This window comes from Podarcis tiliguerta (genome assembly GCF_965153285.1).
Source record: "Podarcis tiliguerta genome assembly, chromosome: 17".
Lineage (NCBI taxonomy): Eukaryota > Metazoa > Chordata > Lepidosauria > Squamata > Lacertidae > Podarcis > Podarcis tiliguerta.
Genome location: NC_139550.1, coordinates 7,683,789 through 7,702,436, shown reverse-complemented (window position 1 = coordinate 7,702,436; position 18,648 = coordinate 7,683,789). Strand labels below are relative to the sequence as shown.

The 18,648-nt window shown below is 45.6% G+C and overlaps 1 protein-coding gene across 1 annotated transcript in view; it reads left to right on the top strand.

Moving 5' to 3' along the window:
• The window catches only part of RBPMS (RNA binding protein, mRNA processing factor), a 74,849-nt gene that overhangs the window by 39,985 nt on the left and 16,216 nt on the right, over positions 1-18,648 (top strand). The window contains exons 5-6 of the mRNA XM_083420674.1: positions 5,320-5,473; positions 11,005-11,135. Of these exons, the coding sequence (XP_083276800.1) occupies positions 5,320-5,473; positions 11,005-11,135 (285 nt within the window). The remainder of the gene's footprint in view (positions 1-5,319; positions 5,474-11,004; positions 11,136-18,648) is intronic.

The following is an 18,648-nucleotide window of genomic DNA, read 5'->3' as shown; positions in this document are numbered from 1 at the left end:
CGGTACTCAGGAAAGCAGTAATAAAGACGTGTGTCTCCTAGCATATGAGGAATGAGTTTCCCTCAAAACTGATCGCCCCCAGCAACACCTTGTTACTGGCGAGAAGAATTCCTGAAGAGTAGAATGCCTTCGCTCTGACACTGATTTTTGTTCATTTTAAAGTACTGTTTCTTTGTCTTGTGTGGGGTGGGAGGGGAGTTAGCTGCCGAGAAATATAGTTATGTTCTATGTGTACAGAGTTAACCTCATTATTGATGACCCTCAAGAGCAAAAATATCTTGAGTGCAGGGAACAATTTTTCAGGCTAGGATAAAAAGCATGCAGCAAGTACTCTGGTTCCCTAGTCTGTTTTCCTGTCTTCATTTTTTATGTACAATGTCTTCTTGGCTCTGCTAATCTCCGGGGATAAGAGTGAAGCAGAGCAGGATACAGACCGCCTTATATGGTGCTGATACTAAAGATGTTTTAGGAATGTGACTTGCTCTAAAGCCTATGGCCCCAGTTTTTGCTGCCAAACAAATTAGGTCATTTAAACTTCTGAGGTTTTAAAAGGACGTTGGAACTTTAATTTGGAACAAGAAACTGATGTTTTTTTGTTGAATGGCTCAGACTCCCAGGGAGTCTAGGTTTGTAATTTTTTGTCAGGCTTCTTGACTCTTACTTGCTGGTTTCTGGGTGCAATCTTTTCCCCCCTGGTTTAAAGTGAACAGGTAAACTTTTAAGGCAGGGGTCAGCAAACTTTTGCAGCAGGGGGCCGGTCCACTGTCCCTCAGACCTTGTGGGGGGCTGGACTGTATTTTTTTGGGGGGGGGGAATGAACGAATTCCTATGCCCCACAAATAACCCAGAGATGCATTTTAAATAAAAGGACACATTCTACGCATGTAAAAACACACTGATTCCCAGACTGTCTGCGGGCCGGATTTAGAAGGCGATTGGGCAGGATCCAGCCCCCGGGCCTTAGTTTGCCCACCCATGTTTTAAGGCCTCCTAAAAAACATATACTGTATTTTTCGCTCTATAAGACGCACCAGACCACAAGACGCACCTAGTTTTTGGAGAAGGAAAACAAGAAAAAAAATATTCTGCATCTCAGAAGCCAGAACAGCAAGAGGGATCGCTGCGCAGTGAAAGCAGCAATCCCTCTTGCTGTTCTGGCTCCTGGGATAGCTGCGCAGCCTGCATTCGCTCCATAAGACGCACACACATTTCCCCTTACTTTTTAGGAGGGGAAAAGTGAGTCTTATAGAGCAGAAAATACGGTACGTACTTCAGTTTGCATTAAAATAATACTGGTCCTAGAATACAACACATGTGAGCCTCACAGCTTCACTGGGCATGAACAATGCATCTTGAGGTAAGGTGAAGTTGTACTGTGAAAAGTTAATGTTCCATCACAGTTGGCTCAGGCATCTTTGTCCATGACGGAAGACTTGCCACATTCAGCCAAATCAAGAAGCAACCACGCTTTCCCTTCGACTGTACCATTTCACGCTGTTACGTATGAATACTTCCTGGTGGTGGTGGTGAGCTCTCTAGAAAACCAGCACATCTCTCTGGGCTGACAGCCACTGGATTGAGAGGTGAGGCAGTGATGCCCACTTTACCAGCCTAGTTTGGGATCTGTTGCCCCTGGACTCCTCCCTCCCAGGTCTCCATTGGTGACCATTCCATGTGTTAATGTATGTAATTTGATTGTACTTGTTGCCATCTTCTTTCTGTGGCATCTGCCACCTTGAACCTTTCCAGAAGCAGGACCCAGGGTCCTCCTTAAAGAACGCACAGTAGGACCATCCAAACTGCCGCATGGGACACATTTCAAGCCCACGTTTCTGTTGTAAACGTCTGGAACTCTGTCTGTAAGACAGGAATTCTATCTGTGGGGAGGCAGTTCCAGGTGGAAAGTGGTGTTGCCTTCTCTCATTCGCAATTTCTGCCCTCCTGTTGTTGCTTTTCAGTACTTTTAAAGGCTGAAGCTGATGTTAATCTGTATTGTAGAATTAATTAGCTAGTGCCCCGGGTGAAGTCTCCAGGGGGGCGCCATTGAGGCTCCCGGCATATGTGTGTTTGCATTCAAATGCACATGGGTGTTTGTGCGCCAAACTGGGTCTTTGACCCAGGTGAAATAAAGCCTAGTTTTGCCCCTTGCTGAATGCCAAGAGAGAGTTGAGCAATATGTTGCTAGATGTTGCTTCATTATAGCTAATTAAAGGGTACCAACAGGGTAGTCTTTTTAATGGGTGGTGGGTTATTGGGTTTTAGACCTAACATGAAATCTCATTTAGCAGTACACATGCAAGGAGGAGCTCTGTCCTTGGACTTACATCCCATGGTCCTCACGCATTGTCTGCTAGTAGGCAGCCATAATCTCAGAAATGAGTCACTGTCCATACAGGCCCAGCATTGCTTACTCCTGACTGGGAGCATCTATCTGTGGTAGAGGTCTTGGAGATGCCCAGGAATAGACCTGCAAACTTGGCATGCAAAGCATTGTTTTAGCACGGAGATATGGCCCCTCCCTATGTTGCCCTCTTTGGGGCAATACTTTGGAAGCATCTCTTGCTGGGGCAGTCAGCTCTGCAAATCTATTTTTGTAGGGCTAGTTCTCTTTCAGGCGGGGAAACCTGTATCTGACCTGTATGCCTGCAAGTGGGGAAATCACATGATTGAATTCTGTACGCTATAAAAAAAAATGTCTTTGGTGGGAGTTGGGTTTGGGGTTGTATTTTAAATTACACTAAGCATCTGCCTCACTGTTGTAGTTATGATTTATTCATCAGGGACCCTTCACTATCTATTACTACAAAGGGCAGATTGGGTTCAGAGGTTTGCAGAATCTAGGGTACAGATACATTGGATTTCCATACTGAGCTTTGGTGGCTGAACTGTTCCTGCCTTTTTTCCTCCGTTCAGCATAATGGAACACCAAAGCTTACAGCTGCTTGTTTTTCCCCACAACCTTAATGGACTCTTTACTTTTGTCTGTAGCTTATTTCAAGAATTTGCAAGCCCAGCTAACATAATTGTGCGTGCTTTTAATTAAAAATGAGAGTGAAGATGTTAAGCTTTATTTATTGCCTCATCCCACAAGTTTTCTCTCAATATTTAATTTCCCAGAGTCCGTCTCCCTAAAGATTCACATTTTCATAGGCCTTGTTTATCTTCTCCCACTTCTCTTGTTGTTAATTGAATTCATGACATCAGTCTTATCCACCCACATCAAGTTGCAGTGTTCTGTTGGCAATGTTGTAGTGATGCATAGAAAAATGAGGTCCAAACAGTAGTGTCCTGTTTCTAGGACCAAGAAAAATAAAATTCGGGAAGCATAGGGTGTATCATTTCCTACTGAGTCTTATGTTTGGGGCAGTCATACAGAGAACAGCTTGCAGCTCTTGATTCCATCCCGGACAGCACAACATATGGAGGTATACTTATTATTTTTTTTGTCAACGCACTAAACAAGCTATTAGTTCATCTCCAGCTTTAATAAACATTCAGAGCTTAAGAGTTTAATTGGACTTGCCATGGAATGTTCACATGAGTCTCCATGCATGTGTGCATATGCAGATGTGTTTTCCACATGGGAAATTTAAGAAGTGGCATCTTAGAACTCAAAAGTGCATTGCTGAAAGAGGTTTAACACTTATGTAAATTTCCTAGAACCTAGTTTTGTGAGGTGGACTGCAAATTCCAGGTTACCTAATGGGAGGAAGCCTTAACACAGTTAAAGCCATGATTGAAGTTTGGCTAGGATTATAAGCATCTGAGCTGTGAGCAAAGAACTCCCTAGTTCAAATCATACTGATCACGAACGCTTGTTTTTGACACCTGCAGTGCAGGCAACTCCCCGTTTACACAGGGGTTGCGTTCTGAGGCACTGTGCATGTTGGTGGGACATACATAAGCATGCTCTGTTCTGCCCTGCACCCTTCCAGAGCAAAAAATGGTGCATGCATCAATGGACATGAGCGCCATTGGGGAGTTGCCTGTATAGGATAGCAATGCTTATAGGATATTGGACAGACTTATGAAATTATTATTGAATTATTGTTGTCATCCCCCGCTCAGAGTGGCTGAGGAAACTCAGCCAGATGAATGGGGTATAAATATTATCCTGTTGAAACCTACTTCCTCAAAAGACTAGAAGTGTCTTTCCCCAATATTTTATTGAAAGGCTCCATAGGAAAATATTGTACACCTTCATTATGGATCTTTATATATTTTCCTGGTGGGTAACATAAATGATTGTCTCTCTGCATTTGTATACCTTTTTTAGACAGGGAGAAAAGTTGGTATTGATTTCTGACAGGGTAACACGTCTTAATGGATTTGTAATGGATTCGTTTCCTAGGCCATCTACGCCCGTAAATTTCTCGTGAATCAGTTTGTCACAATCCTCCTTGGAATTGTGGTGGTTAAACTGAAGAAATGCTTCCTTTTAACCGAATCATTTTTGCTGGTGAAGTTTCTCTTTCGGAGCCTTTTGAATGCATCCTCCCACCCCATTCTGTCGTATGCCTATTTAAGGCAGTGGCTTTGGGTTTGCATTTCTCAGGAGGATGTTATGCAGACTTGGCACCATGTTTGAGGGTGCCCTGGGCAAAGTGCCCTGGTACACACACATCCCAGTAAAACTTATCAGGTGGTGGGCCAGGAACATTTTGTTCTTTTTTTATATAAAAAGCTTCTTTTACTAGGGCAGACTGTGACGTGACGGGCTGGCTGAAGCTGCCCACCTTTTCCACTTTCCCGGAATACTTCTGGGTCCTGCTATGTCATGCCTGGTGCTGATCTCAGCCCTGATGCCACGCTCCTCTTTCTGGATTTATTTGCTTTGTGTGATGCTGCTTCTATTGTATTCTCATGCCGTATGCAGTCTTGTCTGTTACTTTTCAAAAATTTTTGCCTATAATATTTTACTCAAACATTTTCACAATAAGCTTCAAATCAAATACCGTATTTTTCCATGTATAAGACTAGGTTTCCCCCCTAAAAAATAATGTCCAAAATTTGGGGGCGTCTTATGCATGGGGGCCATCTCTCCCTATTTTCTTAAATCTGAGTCCCCCAAAATAAGGGGCGTATTATACATGGGGGTGTCTTATAGATCGAAAAATACGGCAATTACATTGTTTCATAAGCTGACTTTCTTCCCTCCGCTGTACATTGTTTTTACTCACACCTTTTCCACCGCATTATGCCTTTTATCTATTACAAAAGGTTTCTCTATTACAGTTACGTCTTGTCTGTTACTTTCACTGCAACCGTGATATCGCTGCAGGAAGAACTAACTCTCGTTCTTTCTCTTCCCGCAAAAAGGGAATCCGCTTTGACCCAGAAATTCCCCAGACGCTCCGGCTAGAGTTCGCCAAGGCCAACACGAAGATGGCCAAGAGCAAATTAGTGGGGACACCAAATCCAAGCACTCCTGCCACCCCCAACACTTTACCTCAGTTCATTACCAGGGAGCCATGTAAGTATGTGAGTGTGTGTCTCTGTGCTTCCCCATAAAAGAGCAAGCAGTGGTATGTGCCTTGGATAGGAATGCTTGACTTGTCAGCAAATTCCTATATGACCTGTCCTGATCGCCACCTCCTGGACTAATGTGTGGATTGGAGCATAGTAGTTCTTTGGATTTTGCAGTTTTCAACTGTGGTGAAACAGAAAGTGCCTGTGCTGCCCACCTCTGGTATTGGAATCAACTTTGAGTGAGATCTTGCCCAAAATTGGTGCCAGTTCTGGCAGCAGGGCAGGCAGGGTACTCTTGGGAACTTCCGCCACCTGAGGCAGCGGCCTCACCCTGCCTAATGGCTGTGCTGGCCCTGCACTTCTCTGAATTTTCAGCATGTTTATCTACAATATTTAGGGAGCATTTTTTAGGGTGCTGTGTCAACAGTCTCTGTCTTAGAATGTTGGTTGCACCAAGCAGCTATAAAGTGGAGACAGGGGAAATTTCAAGCAAAGCAAAAGGAGTGTGCAGGTGTGTGAGTTTTGAGCCCTTTCCCCCCAAAGAATGCTCCCCCTCCCCTTGTCCCAAGTTGCTTTCCCCCTAGCCAGACCCGAAGGCTGTAAATCAGGACTCCATAGGGATGTTCTGGAAGGTGGAACGTTTTTGAACTTCCAAAACACTTTTGATAAAAGTGCCTTGCCATGGACTCCTGAAGACATCTGGCAGTCATGGAATAAGAGAGAAGGTCCACATAAGGCAGAGTCACTGAGGGTAGAATTTTATGTACTGTTGTCTTAGTGGAGGGGGGTGGGATAAGCAGTGAGATTCCCCCCCCCCCCCAGCATGTGAACTGGCACTATTTAACTTGTTCATGAACGATCTGGAGTCGGGGCAGCAGTGAAGTTGGCAGATGGACACCAAATTATTGGACATCTGGCAAAGCCTGAGTGTGGCTTAAAATTAGGCGAATGAGTAACCAAATGGCAAATAAGAATTTAGTGAAAGTAATAAGTGGTGCATATTGCAGAAAAACAAAAAACAAAGCAACTTTTCTGTCTAAAACCTATTGTTTCTACTTTTCCACTTCAACCGGCAGCAGAGTTGCACACAGTGCAGGCCAGTGTCATTCCCGTTTTCCACAAAATGGCCCCAGGAGAATGGAATACTGTTGTTCCCATTGAGCCATTTTGCGTCAAAAGGTTTGGGCTATTCTGCTGTTTCTCCTTATTTACACATGAGTCATTTCCTGAATATCTTGGGAGCACTCCATCTATTCAGAAACATCTGAGGTGGCCCCGATTTGCTGCTGCTCTGATAGGTAGGGGTTGCCAAATTTGCTATTAGATAAACTCACGGTGCGTATCACATGTGTCATCACATTTGCGCCTTGGCTTGCTCTTTGCTGGAATACGACTGTCACGGCTACGTGACAGACCTGATGTCTTCATTTCCGAGAGTGCAAGGTAAAACTGCCTGAGAGAGAAAAGCAACATAAATGTGTAACATAATTTTGTATTTTATTTTCTCTGTACGTTTACTAGAATCATGAAAAAGTAGCTTGAATAAGCATAGGAAACGGAACACATCTGGGATTCCCAATTTTGGAAAAGACTGGTGCAGTTCATATGTCACATTAAACTGTAGTTTACAGCAAACCATGGTTTCATGTGAACGAGCATTATGTGAACGACCCAAAGCAAACTGGTTACTGCTTGTGGTATGTTTCAAGGAAGTAAACTATGAGCCCAGGCTTGTACGACGTGTCTTCCAGACAGGCTTGTTTCGTGCCCTGTGTGGAGCATGCACGGGGAAGCTGCTTGGTTACAGGGGTCAGCAGACTTTTTCAGCAGGGGGCCGGTCCACTGTCCCTCAGACCTTGTGGGGGGCCGGACTATATTTTGAAAAAATAATAATGAACGAATTCCTATGCCCCACAAATAACCCAGAGATGCATTTTAAATAAAAGGACACATTCTACCCACATAAAAACACGCTGATTCCCGAACTGTCCGTGGCCTGGATTTAGAAGGCAATTGGGCCGGATCCGGCCCCTGGGCCTTAGTTTGCCTACCTGTGCATTAAACCTTGGTTTGTTTTAGGCTATGGTTTGATGTGATATGCAGTTCACCCCTGTATATCTCAAAGATTGAGCAAATGCTCATCACTGTAACACTTTGGCTCATGTTGTGTATGCTTGGAGGCTTGTTCATTTTTGGCCCCAGTATTGTTCCCGGTTCAACAGAGGTTTGCAGTACATTTTAATACTTGAAGAACCTGCAAAATCAGTTTTACTGGAGACAATGGTAGGATGAAGAAAAACAACAACAGCATCACACATGTTGACACCACTACCAATAATGATTGTCTTCAACTCTCTAGAATAGTTGTCAGTCTCCCAGTGTATTCATGTGGTGTGACATTATTACACCGGATATGTCATATTCCTCATAAAGGGGTGATTTTGTAGCTGAGCCAATGCGACTTTTTGTTGTTTGGCCTGGCTCAAGCCTTTGTTTCCCATTATACATTTCACACGTTGGGAAATGGCCCCTGGGACGCCCAACGATGATAGCATTCCATCTGAACACGTGACACTTCATAGTCCCTGACCCCAAGGAGCTTGCAAGCGAAATGTCAACAGAGAGAAGAGAACAGGGAGAGGACGAAATGCCAGAGGCGCAAAGGGAGCTGAAGGGTATGTGTGGCTGCAAGTGCCCTTTCTGCAACTTCCAGCAGAGCAGCTTCCGAAAAGAGGGGCCCAGGTTACATGGCAGCGTCTCTTAGTGTTGCATTCTTGCTAAACTCCTCTTGGCTCACATATTTCGGGGAAGGTTCTGGAGCTCTTGCGTGTATTTATAGGCTTGTTGCTCTCTGCTCGAGAATGACCACAAAGCTTAGGAATGAATGGCAGAAGGGAACGTTGTTAGCATTAGCCCTTGCCAACTTTTCACTGTTTATCTTGCTTTTAAAACCAACAGGACAAACACTTAATCTCTGCTGTAATTAAAGTGCATCCCTGTCAGCTCCCACTGGGGCTTTGCTTGGATGTTCTCTGCCGTGGTGTCTTGCGGGTGGAAGAAGAGGATTTCTTTAAATCTGAGGGTAGTGCGGATGGCTCAAGACTCCTTCAGTGAGATTCCAACCTTCCCTGATGCATTGCCCACCTCCTCTCATGCCTGGAAGGAAGCTCAGGGGCACTTGGGCAAAGCAAATCGTGATAGGAGGAGAAGTAACAGGTTGATAGTTGCCAACTCTACCCTTGAGTAGTCAAAACAGCTGAGGAGGGGAGCAGTCCTAGCAGAGGAACACATCCTCTTCTTCTGTCCCTGAGTGGGTGTGAGGGGACAATAAGCCACCCACTTCTCCCTGACTGTTGTGGCACCAGCAGTTGGTTAGGTGGCTTTGTTTGGTGGTGGGAGGGGGGCAAAAAAAGAGAGGTTGAGTTGATGCTGGGCTTGTAACAAAGACCAGTTCCACTGTATTGGAAGAAATGGATCAAGCCTCTTCTAACCTCAGAAATAATAATTATTATTTATTAAATTTCCATGCCACCCATAATAACATGCACATACCCCGGGCCATGGGGGACGCGGGTGGCGCTGTGGGTTAAACCACAGAGCCTAGGACTTGCTGATCAGAACGTCGGTGGTTCGAATCCCGCGACGGGGTGAGCTCCTGTTGCTCGGTCCCCGCTCCTGCCAACATAGCAGTTCGAAAGCACGCCAAAGTGCAAGTAGATAAATAGGTACCGCTGTGGTGGGAAGGTAAACGGCGTTTCTGTGCGCTGCTCTGGTTCGCCAGAAGCGGCTTAGTCATGCTGGCCACATGACCTGGAAGCTGTACGCCGGCTCCCTCGGCTAATAAAACGAGATGAGCGCTGCAACCCCAGAGTCGGTCATGACTGGACCTAATGGTCAGAGGTCCCTTTACCTTTTTACCCCAGGCCATAGATTGTTTAATTAGACAAAGGCCCGGGAGAAGAGAAATGTATTTGCCTGGTGCCTAAAGGTGTATAATGAAGGCACCAGGTGAGCCTCCCTGGGGAGAGCATTCCACAAACGGGGAGCCACTGCAGAAAAGGCCCTACCTCGTGTTGCCGCCCTCCAAACCTCTCATGGAGGAGGCACACATAAATCATTCTGAAATGAAGCCGATTAAGGTTGAGATGCATCTTTCCTCACTACCCACTAGATTAAGTAAAGTGGTAGCTTGTTCACAAGCTCTCAGAGAAGACAGGGAGCTGCACTCATGCAGGCCAGCATGGCATGCGGATTCTGCTGTTATGGAAACGTTTGGTTCTTGGATGTTTCATATACAGAATGGTGAAGTCTAAGCTGGCAACCGGGAAAGAGGTATTTGGCGCCTGGTGGTTGGCTCAGTGGATATTTCAGCTCTGGCATGGTGGTGCTTATGAAAAATTCAAGTTCGGTGCAAGGCATTGTTAGGGAAAAGACTGAAAAAAAAAAACTGCCTGTATGATAATTGCTATTTTAGTAGGATTGCATTTGAAGTGTGTACTTTTCAGGTGACCTATCCCAAAAGGTGATCTGGAAAAGGCACAGGAAACTGCAACCCAAACAGTCAGTGGATAATTGCACCTTTCTTTTTGCAAAGCAAGGATGGAGCTGAAATTCTGAGTAGTTATCCTGGCTGCCCTAGATTCGTCTAAACTCTTCAGGGACAGGTGACTAGTGGAGATAGGGGGAAGCACTGGGTAGGAGGCCTTCATGAGTGGGGGCAAAGGAAAGAGAAGGAATGTGCTGTAACTTAAATAAGGTACCTGAACCACTGATATGTTGTTGTACTGCTGTGGAAGGGTAGAAGAAAACCTTCATTATCATATAGACTCTTGATTTTGTTCTGTGCAGAATGGCATTCTCTGTGCCCCCTCTCCCTCCCATTCTTAAGATGACTGGATTGTTTTTAATTGGGGAGACAAATGTAGTGGGGTAGCTGAGACTAACCTCTGAGTTAGGAAGTCCTGAGTTCAAATCTTGACTATGATTGGCAGGCCAAGAACAACCTTGGCTTCACATTGTGGTTTGAAGCAAGCTATGATCCCTGGTTTAGATGTAACAGGCTACTGTGGTTTGTTGCCTAGGCTCACACCAGGGGAAGAGCGAAGCGGGAGCCACCAAGGCAACCACGGTAAACAGTTAACTACGGCTTACTATGATGTGTATCTAGATCAGGATGCAAAGTGCCACAGCCATAAGAGTTCATTCGCCCAGAGTCTGTATTCTTTCATCAGAATACTTTTGAGTGGCTCACTTTCCGCCTCTTAACAACAGCTGTAGACTGCCTTGCATTTCTTTCTCCAGCCGACAAAGCTCCCAGTTTACTTTCGGACAATAACCCTTTTCCTTAACGTAAGTTGCAAACTTTGGCGCCCTAACTCAGAGCAGAATTTTTGTACCTGCTCTTCTGATTCCATTTCCTAAGGAGAAGGCAGAGGGAGTCGGAGGGACCTCCTTGAGCTCTGCTTGTGTTTGCCGTTTTGTTTCCTGCATTTGCTGTTTTTATAACCATGAACTCTCCTTATTCTTCTCTTGCAGATGAGCTCACAGTGCCTGCACTTTACCCCAGTAGCCCTGAAGTGTGGGCGCCGTACCCTCTCTACCCAGCGGATTTAGCACCTGCTCTGCCCCCGCCTGCTTTCACCTACCCTGCTTCACTGCATGCCCAGGTAATTTATACCAATCAGTCACACCTTCACCCACGTTATACCACCTGATCCTCTCCAGTGCACCCCGTACGACTAACACCTGTCTGGCTAACAGGCACCCCAGAGAGATATTAATGACCACATCTCGATCAAGCTGACGCATTCTCCTTGGGACTACTGGGGAACGGACTTAGGAAAAATTGACAGCACCCCACTGCCTGATAGAACCGTGAACACCTTTCTCCTCTCGAGTAATTTCACTTCCGTTCACACGAGGCAGCGAGAAATACCTGCCGTGTCTTTGCACACATATATACCCCCTTGTATATATGGACTCTGCTTCCCAGCCTTGCCTTTGCCACAGTTTTGCTTCAAAGTTCCAAGGCTAAATTGTCTTTACAATGGATAAGGGGAAGGTGTGCAAGAGTGTGTTTATGTACACGTGTGTTTCTAAAGCCAGAGAGAAGGGAGGTAGACGGAACAAAAGTCTGTCAGAGGACATGCACATGGCCTCTTAAGTCACATGGGGGAATTTGCATTGTGAGCAGTTACCGTATTTTTTGCTCTATAAGACTCACTTTTTCCCTCCTAAAAAGTAAGGGGAAATGTGTGTGCGTCTTATGGAGCGAATGCAGGCTGCACAGCTATGCCAGAAGCCAGAACAGCAAGAGGGATTGCTGCTTTCACTGCACAGCGATCCCTCTCGCTGTTCTGGCTTCTGAGATTCAGAATATTTTTTTTCTTGTATTCCTCCTCCAAAAGCTAGGTGTGTCTTGTGGTCTGGTGCGTCTTATAGAGCGAAAAATACGGTACTTCATACACGTTCTGAGCTGTAGCAAAACGAAGTTACCGAGCAAAAACTTAACTGCGATGTGCGTATGACCACTTGTAATCCAGTTGCCTGAATTGTTGTCCGTTCGCAGCGAGTCAGAGAAAATCCTGAATTGTTGCTGGGACATGATGTTGGGCTACAGAAGAGCTAATGAAGCAGCACTTAACCCAGATAATATGAGATGCTGACAATAGGCCTGTTGAGCTGGGAAGGAGCGTTCAGGCTGTTTTTCGATGCGGGTCACACTCCGTCAGGAAAAGCAGGTTTACAGCTTATTCCCTTTGATCCTGCTTTTGTTACTTGATACTCAGAGGTCACTGGCAGCAAGGAGTGCCTTTTTTCCAGCTCCATGTTGGCTAGCTGTTCTCTTTTCTAGTGGCTAAAGAAATAAGTCATGGGGCGTTCTTGCAGGCTTGGATATTGCAGTGTGCTCTATGGGGGCAACCTTTTGATAAATGTCTGAAAGTTACAGCTGCAGAAAATAGGCTCTTGTCCAGGAGTGGAGATTATTACACCCGTTAAAGAGCTGCATTGGTTCTCGGTATCTGGCCCATTTCAGAGTGCCGGTACTGACCTTCTAATGCCTTAAAGAGCCTGGATTTTCAGAGGTTTGCACAGCCTGCGTATCTTAAGACATGATGGGGAAACATACAGATGTGCAACTGAGATACTGCTTTGTGAACCTAGTTAGTGGAGGCGTGGGCGATGGCAGTGAGATTTAGAATCTGCCTTGGGAGGCCTGCACGGCTGACACCGCCCTTTCCCAGCTTTTAGGAAACATGTTAAGGTCTTCCTGTTTGGGTGGCCCTTTTTGGTTCTCTGGAGTTGGAGGAAGAAGTTGCTTTTGTTTCTCTGCCGTTCTGCTTGGTTGGTTTCAGGCTCTGTTGTTGCTATGTGGTGTTCTGTGTTCACTGAAGTGATGATTTCATTGCCACTTCAAGAGGCCGACAGGGCTGATTAAGCAGAGTATACATTTTTAAATATATCTCTGTGCCAAGAGCTTTGAATTTTATTGCATGGTTTCACCCAGTCAGAAACCTAGGAAGGAAAACCCCCTTGCCTCTTGGCAAGCTAGTCTTTGTAACATTCTTTTGAGGGATCTTATGTGCACTTTGTTAAATTCCCACCTGGTGAATGGCTTTCCAGCTATTGGGGGGCAGCTCATAACTCCCACTCCCCCCTTTTTGGCAAATGCTGAAATAAACATGTTCAGAAGTAAACTGAAAATTCTGAAGAAGTGTGCATGCACACGAAAGCTTATACCCAGAACAAACTTAGTTGGTCTCTAAGGTGCTACTGGACAATTTTTTAATTTATTTCGACTGCGTCAGACCAACACTGCTACCTACCTGACTGTGGGATAATGTATTAGCACAAGGATCAGACATATTTTAGAGTCGGTACAGTGGTACCTCGCAAGACGAATGCCTCGCAAGACGAAAAACTCGCAAGACGAAAGAGTTTTTTGTTTTTTGAGTTGCTTCGCAAGACGAATTTCCCTATGGGCTTGCTTCGCAAGATGAAAACGTCTTGCGCCTTTTTCTTAAAACCGTCAATGCATTTCCTATGGGAAACCGTGCTTCGCAAGACGAAAAATTCACAAGACGAAAAAACTCACAGAACGAATTAATTTCGTCTTGCCAGGCACCACTGTATATGGGTCAATTGAACATTTGTCGGTAAGGAGATCCATTTTCTTGCCTGTAACTCAGTACTACCTTGGTTCTTGAATGGAATCCATTCTGGAAGTCCATTCAACTTCTGAAAACATTCGAAAACCAAGGCATGGCTTCTGATTGGCTGCAGGAGCTTCCTGCACTCAATCGGAGGCTGCAGAAGCAACGTCGAACGTTCGGGTTCCAAAGAACGTTCACAAACTGGCACAATCACTTCCGGGTTTGTGGCATTTGGGAGCCAAAATGTTCGAGTCGCAAGGCGGTCGACAACCAAGGTACGACTGTAGTTTTAAATTCTAGTAGGAGGATGTTAGGACAGTTTAGTGAGGACCGAACACAACATAACCACTAGGTTAAGTTGGGTGGGTGGGTGGGCAGGGAGCAGGTTTTTACATAGAGATCAAATACGGTTCTAAAACAGAGAACTTTAGGAAACCTCAAGTAAATATCTCATCCTTCAAGTCCAGGCTAGGTGTTGTGTTTATTCCAGCCTATGATCAAGTCCTAGTGTTTACAGCTTGATGAGAGTTCTTACCTTCTTTTGTTCCCGGATTCATGGACCTTGGTAAATTCTGTGGCTACATGGACCATAGTTAAGATAGCCTGACCTCACTCTGTATGGTGAAGCATGATAATACCATCTGATGCTTCTTTAATCCAGGCCATATCTCTTCTTAAAGTCCATCACTGGTAATCGGCCTGAATGCACCCAGTGCTATATAGCATTGTTGAAACTAAAGTGACCTGACTTGGGAGGCCAGCGCAAGCTGCTCAGTGCTCTTGGAAAAGAAGTATGCAGTGTGCATTATTAAAAGACAGGAATAAAGGTTTGGCCAGGCTAGCTGATGCCAAGGAACCACATGATTGATTGACTGATGTTGCAATGTGCATAATTTCTGGCCATACCTGTAAAGATTACAAGGAGATAATACAACTTTAAATCTTTCGAATGGAATGCCTTCTGGCAGTTTTTTTTGTCTCCCATGAATATTGTCTGTGGCTAAACCAGTTCATCCTACACGAGTGCAAAAGGGCAGGTCCCTACCCAGATAGTTTACAATCTGTAATTTGTCATGAGGAAACCACAGAGGAAGGGGAGGAAAGTGGAGGCAGGACTTAACAAGGGGAAGAATGTGTCTAATTCCAATGGCGAAGCCTTGGGCTTAGTTACAGTGGCATGTGAGGACCAGGGCTTTTCCGAAGCTTTCTCCGGAACAGTAGTCCTGAACTAGGGCATTTAGGCAAGGGCTTAGCTTTGAAGGCACATGAAGCGATTGCTAATCAGTTGTGTGTGCGTGGTTAAAAAAAGAATCTTACAGCAGTAGTCAAACCTATTTGAAGTTAGGCACCATCATTCTGCTTTGCTTGTTTCTCCTAGAACAGGGGTGGTCAACTCCCAAGAGACTGCGATCTACTCACAGAATTAGGAACTGGCAGTGATCTACCCCCTTTTTGGGGGTTCAGGTCAAAGTTGTTGAGCCTTTTTTAGCCTTTTTTATCACGATCGACCTGTTGGACATCCCTGTCATAGAACACTACATTTTCTTACCTTAATTGAAAATCTAGTGGAAGACAAGATGCTTGAAAATGTCCCTTTCCTAAAATTTCCCCACTCTGAAGCCTGAGTCTCTCTTCTTGGTTAAAAGTAGCAAGCACCCTTTTTATTTTTTGAGAGGCACTTTCGTTGCTGGAGAGGCAGCCACCTAGGAGGCCACTGGGTTCTCTGAGTGGTCCTTGGCCCATCGTCTGTGGCTAAACCAGTTCATCCTATAAGAGTGCAAAAGGGCAGGTCCCGAACCTGCAAGATACACACCAAGAAGCAGATATCTTATTCTTTTCTGGCACATTAGATAGGTCAGGTTCTCGTGTCAGCTGGCTGGGCTGGAAGTCACAGGGCAAGTCTCGCAACCCTCTTTTTCAGGGATGGCCCCAGCTTTGCAGAGGCGGGGATGGTGTGTATTCTCCTCTGCAATTTTCCAGCCGGGTTGTGCTAACGTAATACACAAAACTGAACATGAAGACGGGAGTATGATGGCATTGTGGAGCAAATAAAACCTTTGCCCAAGCCACAGCCTTCCTCCTCTTAAAAGGGAATAAAAGTTGCAGCCTGAAAACTTGGGGAAAGAATAAATGAGAACGCAACCAGAGCTTGAGGAAAACAGTTTCTGACATGGAGGGAAAGGGGAAATAAGCTTCAAATGGAACACTATCTTTTATTCACGACCTGCAGTGGGGCGGACTGCGAGCGCAGGACTGAAAATAACCCCCCCAAGCTCCACACCTCTCTGGCAAAGTGGGAGGCAAGAATGCCAAGTAATGTATGTTCTGTCACAAGGACTTTTTCTGCTCGCTGAACCTTGCTGCCTGGGACTGCTAATGGCCCCTGAGAGCTGGCGCACTCTAGTTAAAAATTAACAAACAAAGGGAGGGAAAAGTAATTAAATATGGATGGCGGTAATCGCTGAGGAGCATGTCTGGCCCGAACGGCTGCACGCTTGAGCGCTCCCGTGCAGCTCGCCACATCCTGCAAGTTTAGAAGAACCCTGCGGTGAGCTTCCCGGGAAGATTTGCCCATTAAATGTTCGGGGAGGGGCGGCTGCGCTAGGAGGGGATGGGCGAGAGCGCAAGACTTTCAGGCGGACACAATGGGAGACCTGTGGCACAAGTTTGAGGAGTGATGGAATGGCGGCCAGGGAGGAATTTAAAAGGGCAGGTCCTTCTTGGCATCGTCTTTCCTCAAAACAAAAGGCTTTCCGTAAGGTGTTGCAGATCCCTTGCATTGCGTTGTAAGGGCTGCAGAGTCAACATGCATTGCAAAGCTGGGTGTGTGAGTGTTTATTGTGGATCGCCTTGCTGCAAACGTCTTGTCTTTATCAGGTTTGGTTTGTTCTTCCTCCTCCTGGAAGTATTCCATTACTGAAGGATTTGTCTCTTCTCAAGCCCACCACTTTCCAATCTCTCTTATTACTCTTTCCCTTCTGCCTTCTCCATTCCACACTTTATTTTTTTACATGCGTGAACTTCCTTTACCCCACACCATCCCTAAATGCACAACTGTTGAGCTGCTCCAGGCAGCAAAACAAACTAATCCATAACTTGCACTTTCTAAGAGCTCTGAACATTCAGGTGACAAGGCATGCGGTTTGTAGTGCTTCTGATTTCCACACGCCAGGCCATATTAGGGTACTTTGAACTGTGATCTCTCTCCACCACAGGCTCACACTGACGACAAAGATTCTAGCTGGGTGGTTTTCTGCCTGTGCTGAGAATGGGAGCTTGGGATTGCTTGGGAAGAGAACACTTCTGACTTCCTGGGTAGACAGCAGTTTTAGCACCTAATGCACTTTCCCCAACACTTGAGATTTTTGCAGGTAGCTGCGTGTCATTTACATTTTACCTTTACCCTGTAGCAATGGCGAGGCTTAGCATCACAGCTGTCAGTCTTCCACCCAAGGTGGGCTGTTAATGCATCAAGTACAAGACGTATTGACAGCCTGTGCTGCCTTAGTGCTGAGACCTGGCCTGGATATGAAATTGAATCCACAGTGAAGTCCAAATCAGAAAGATGTAATCCTGTCATTTGCATGTTGCTGGTAGATCTAAATGTACGTATTGTGGAGTTGCTGAGATTTCTTCATAGATGTAAAACTGAAATTAAGGATAAAGGTAAAGGGACCCCTTTTTAACTGAGCCGGGGGCGGGAAGAACACTGGCAGGAGTTGAAGAGAATCCAGTTCAGAACAAAACTCCCCCCTCCTTGGATGAAGATGATAAAATTGAAGAACATTTAAATGGGGGACATGTTAAACTAGGCACTGTGAGTGCAGGGGCACAGGACAGTAATTCAGAGAGGTCGACACAGCACAAGTTAAAATAGTAAAGGTAAAGGGACCCCTGACCATTAGGTCCAGTCGTGGCCAACTCTGGGGTTGCGGCGCTCATCTCGCTTTATTGGCCGAGGGAGCCGGCGTACAGCTTCCGGGTCATGTGGCCAGCATGACTAAGCTGCTTCTGGCGAACCAGAGCAGTGCACAGAAATGCCGTTTACCTTCCCACCAGAGTGGCACCTATTTATCTACTTTCACTTTGACGTGCTTTTGAACTGCTAGGTTAGCAGGTAAACTGGAATAGTACTATTCAAAGTACATTTCACACTGGATATGTTCCTGCTTTGTTTTCTTCCTGCTTTTAGCCCTACCTACCACATTTCTCATGATGTCATTTCAGTTGCCATTTCATACATTGTCATCACATGTGGATATTTGCTGTTCTGTCCAAAATGACTCCCTGAGCGTCATGCAATTCATAAATTGTAGTCTTGGAAGGGACCGCAAGGATCATCAAAGTTTCCATTCAAGAGCAATTGGGCTGCGATAGATGGCTTGTAGGTGTTAGATTGGGCAGGCCATGTGCTGTTGTTAGTCCAAGTGCCAGAAAGGTATTTTGTGCTGGCCTCCTGGCACTGCAAGCCACTATGTCTTGATCTGCTTTAGCACTTTGAAAGCACGTTTGGTGTAAGATGGAAGCAACAAACTCAAAGAAGAGGTGCTTTCTATTGAGAAATTTGGGCACAGCAATGGCTGCGTTGGTTGTGCCGATCCTTCCAATGTGCCTGGATTAGCAGTGGTTGGTATCCTGAATGTTGCAGGCACTGGCAGCCCACAACCAGAGCACCAGATAACCCCCAAAACCCATGTGGTCCTCTGCCGTAGAATCTGTTGACAAACCAAGTGATGCCACAGCTAGTTATTACTGTGGTGAGTGGTGGGATATGAACAAGAATAGTCCACTACAAACTAGGCTGTACCATCGATGGGTGGGTGGAATCGAGAGGGGAGTAAGGGCAAGCTTGCACAGCGCCATGTGGGTCTTTCTTGCAAGACAGGCCTTTTGGGCAATAATAGTTGAGCAAATCTATAGGCAACTCGCCATTTGCACAGGGATTGCATTTGAGATCATCCCATGCATTGGCAGACTGTGCCCACCCACCCCTTTCTGCCCCATTTTTGGGCCGCTTCCAGGTCCA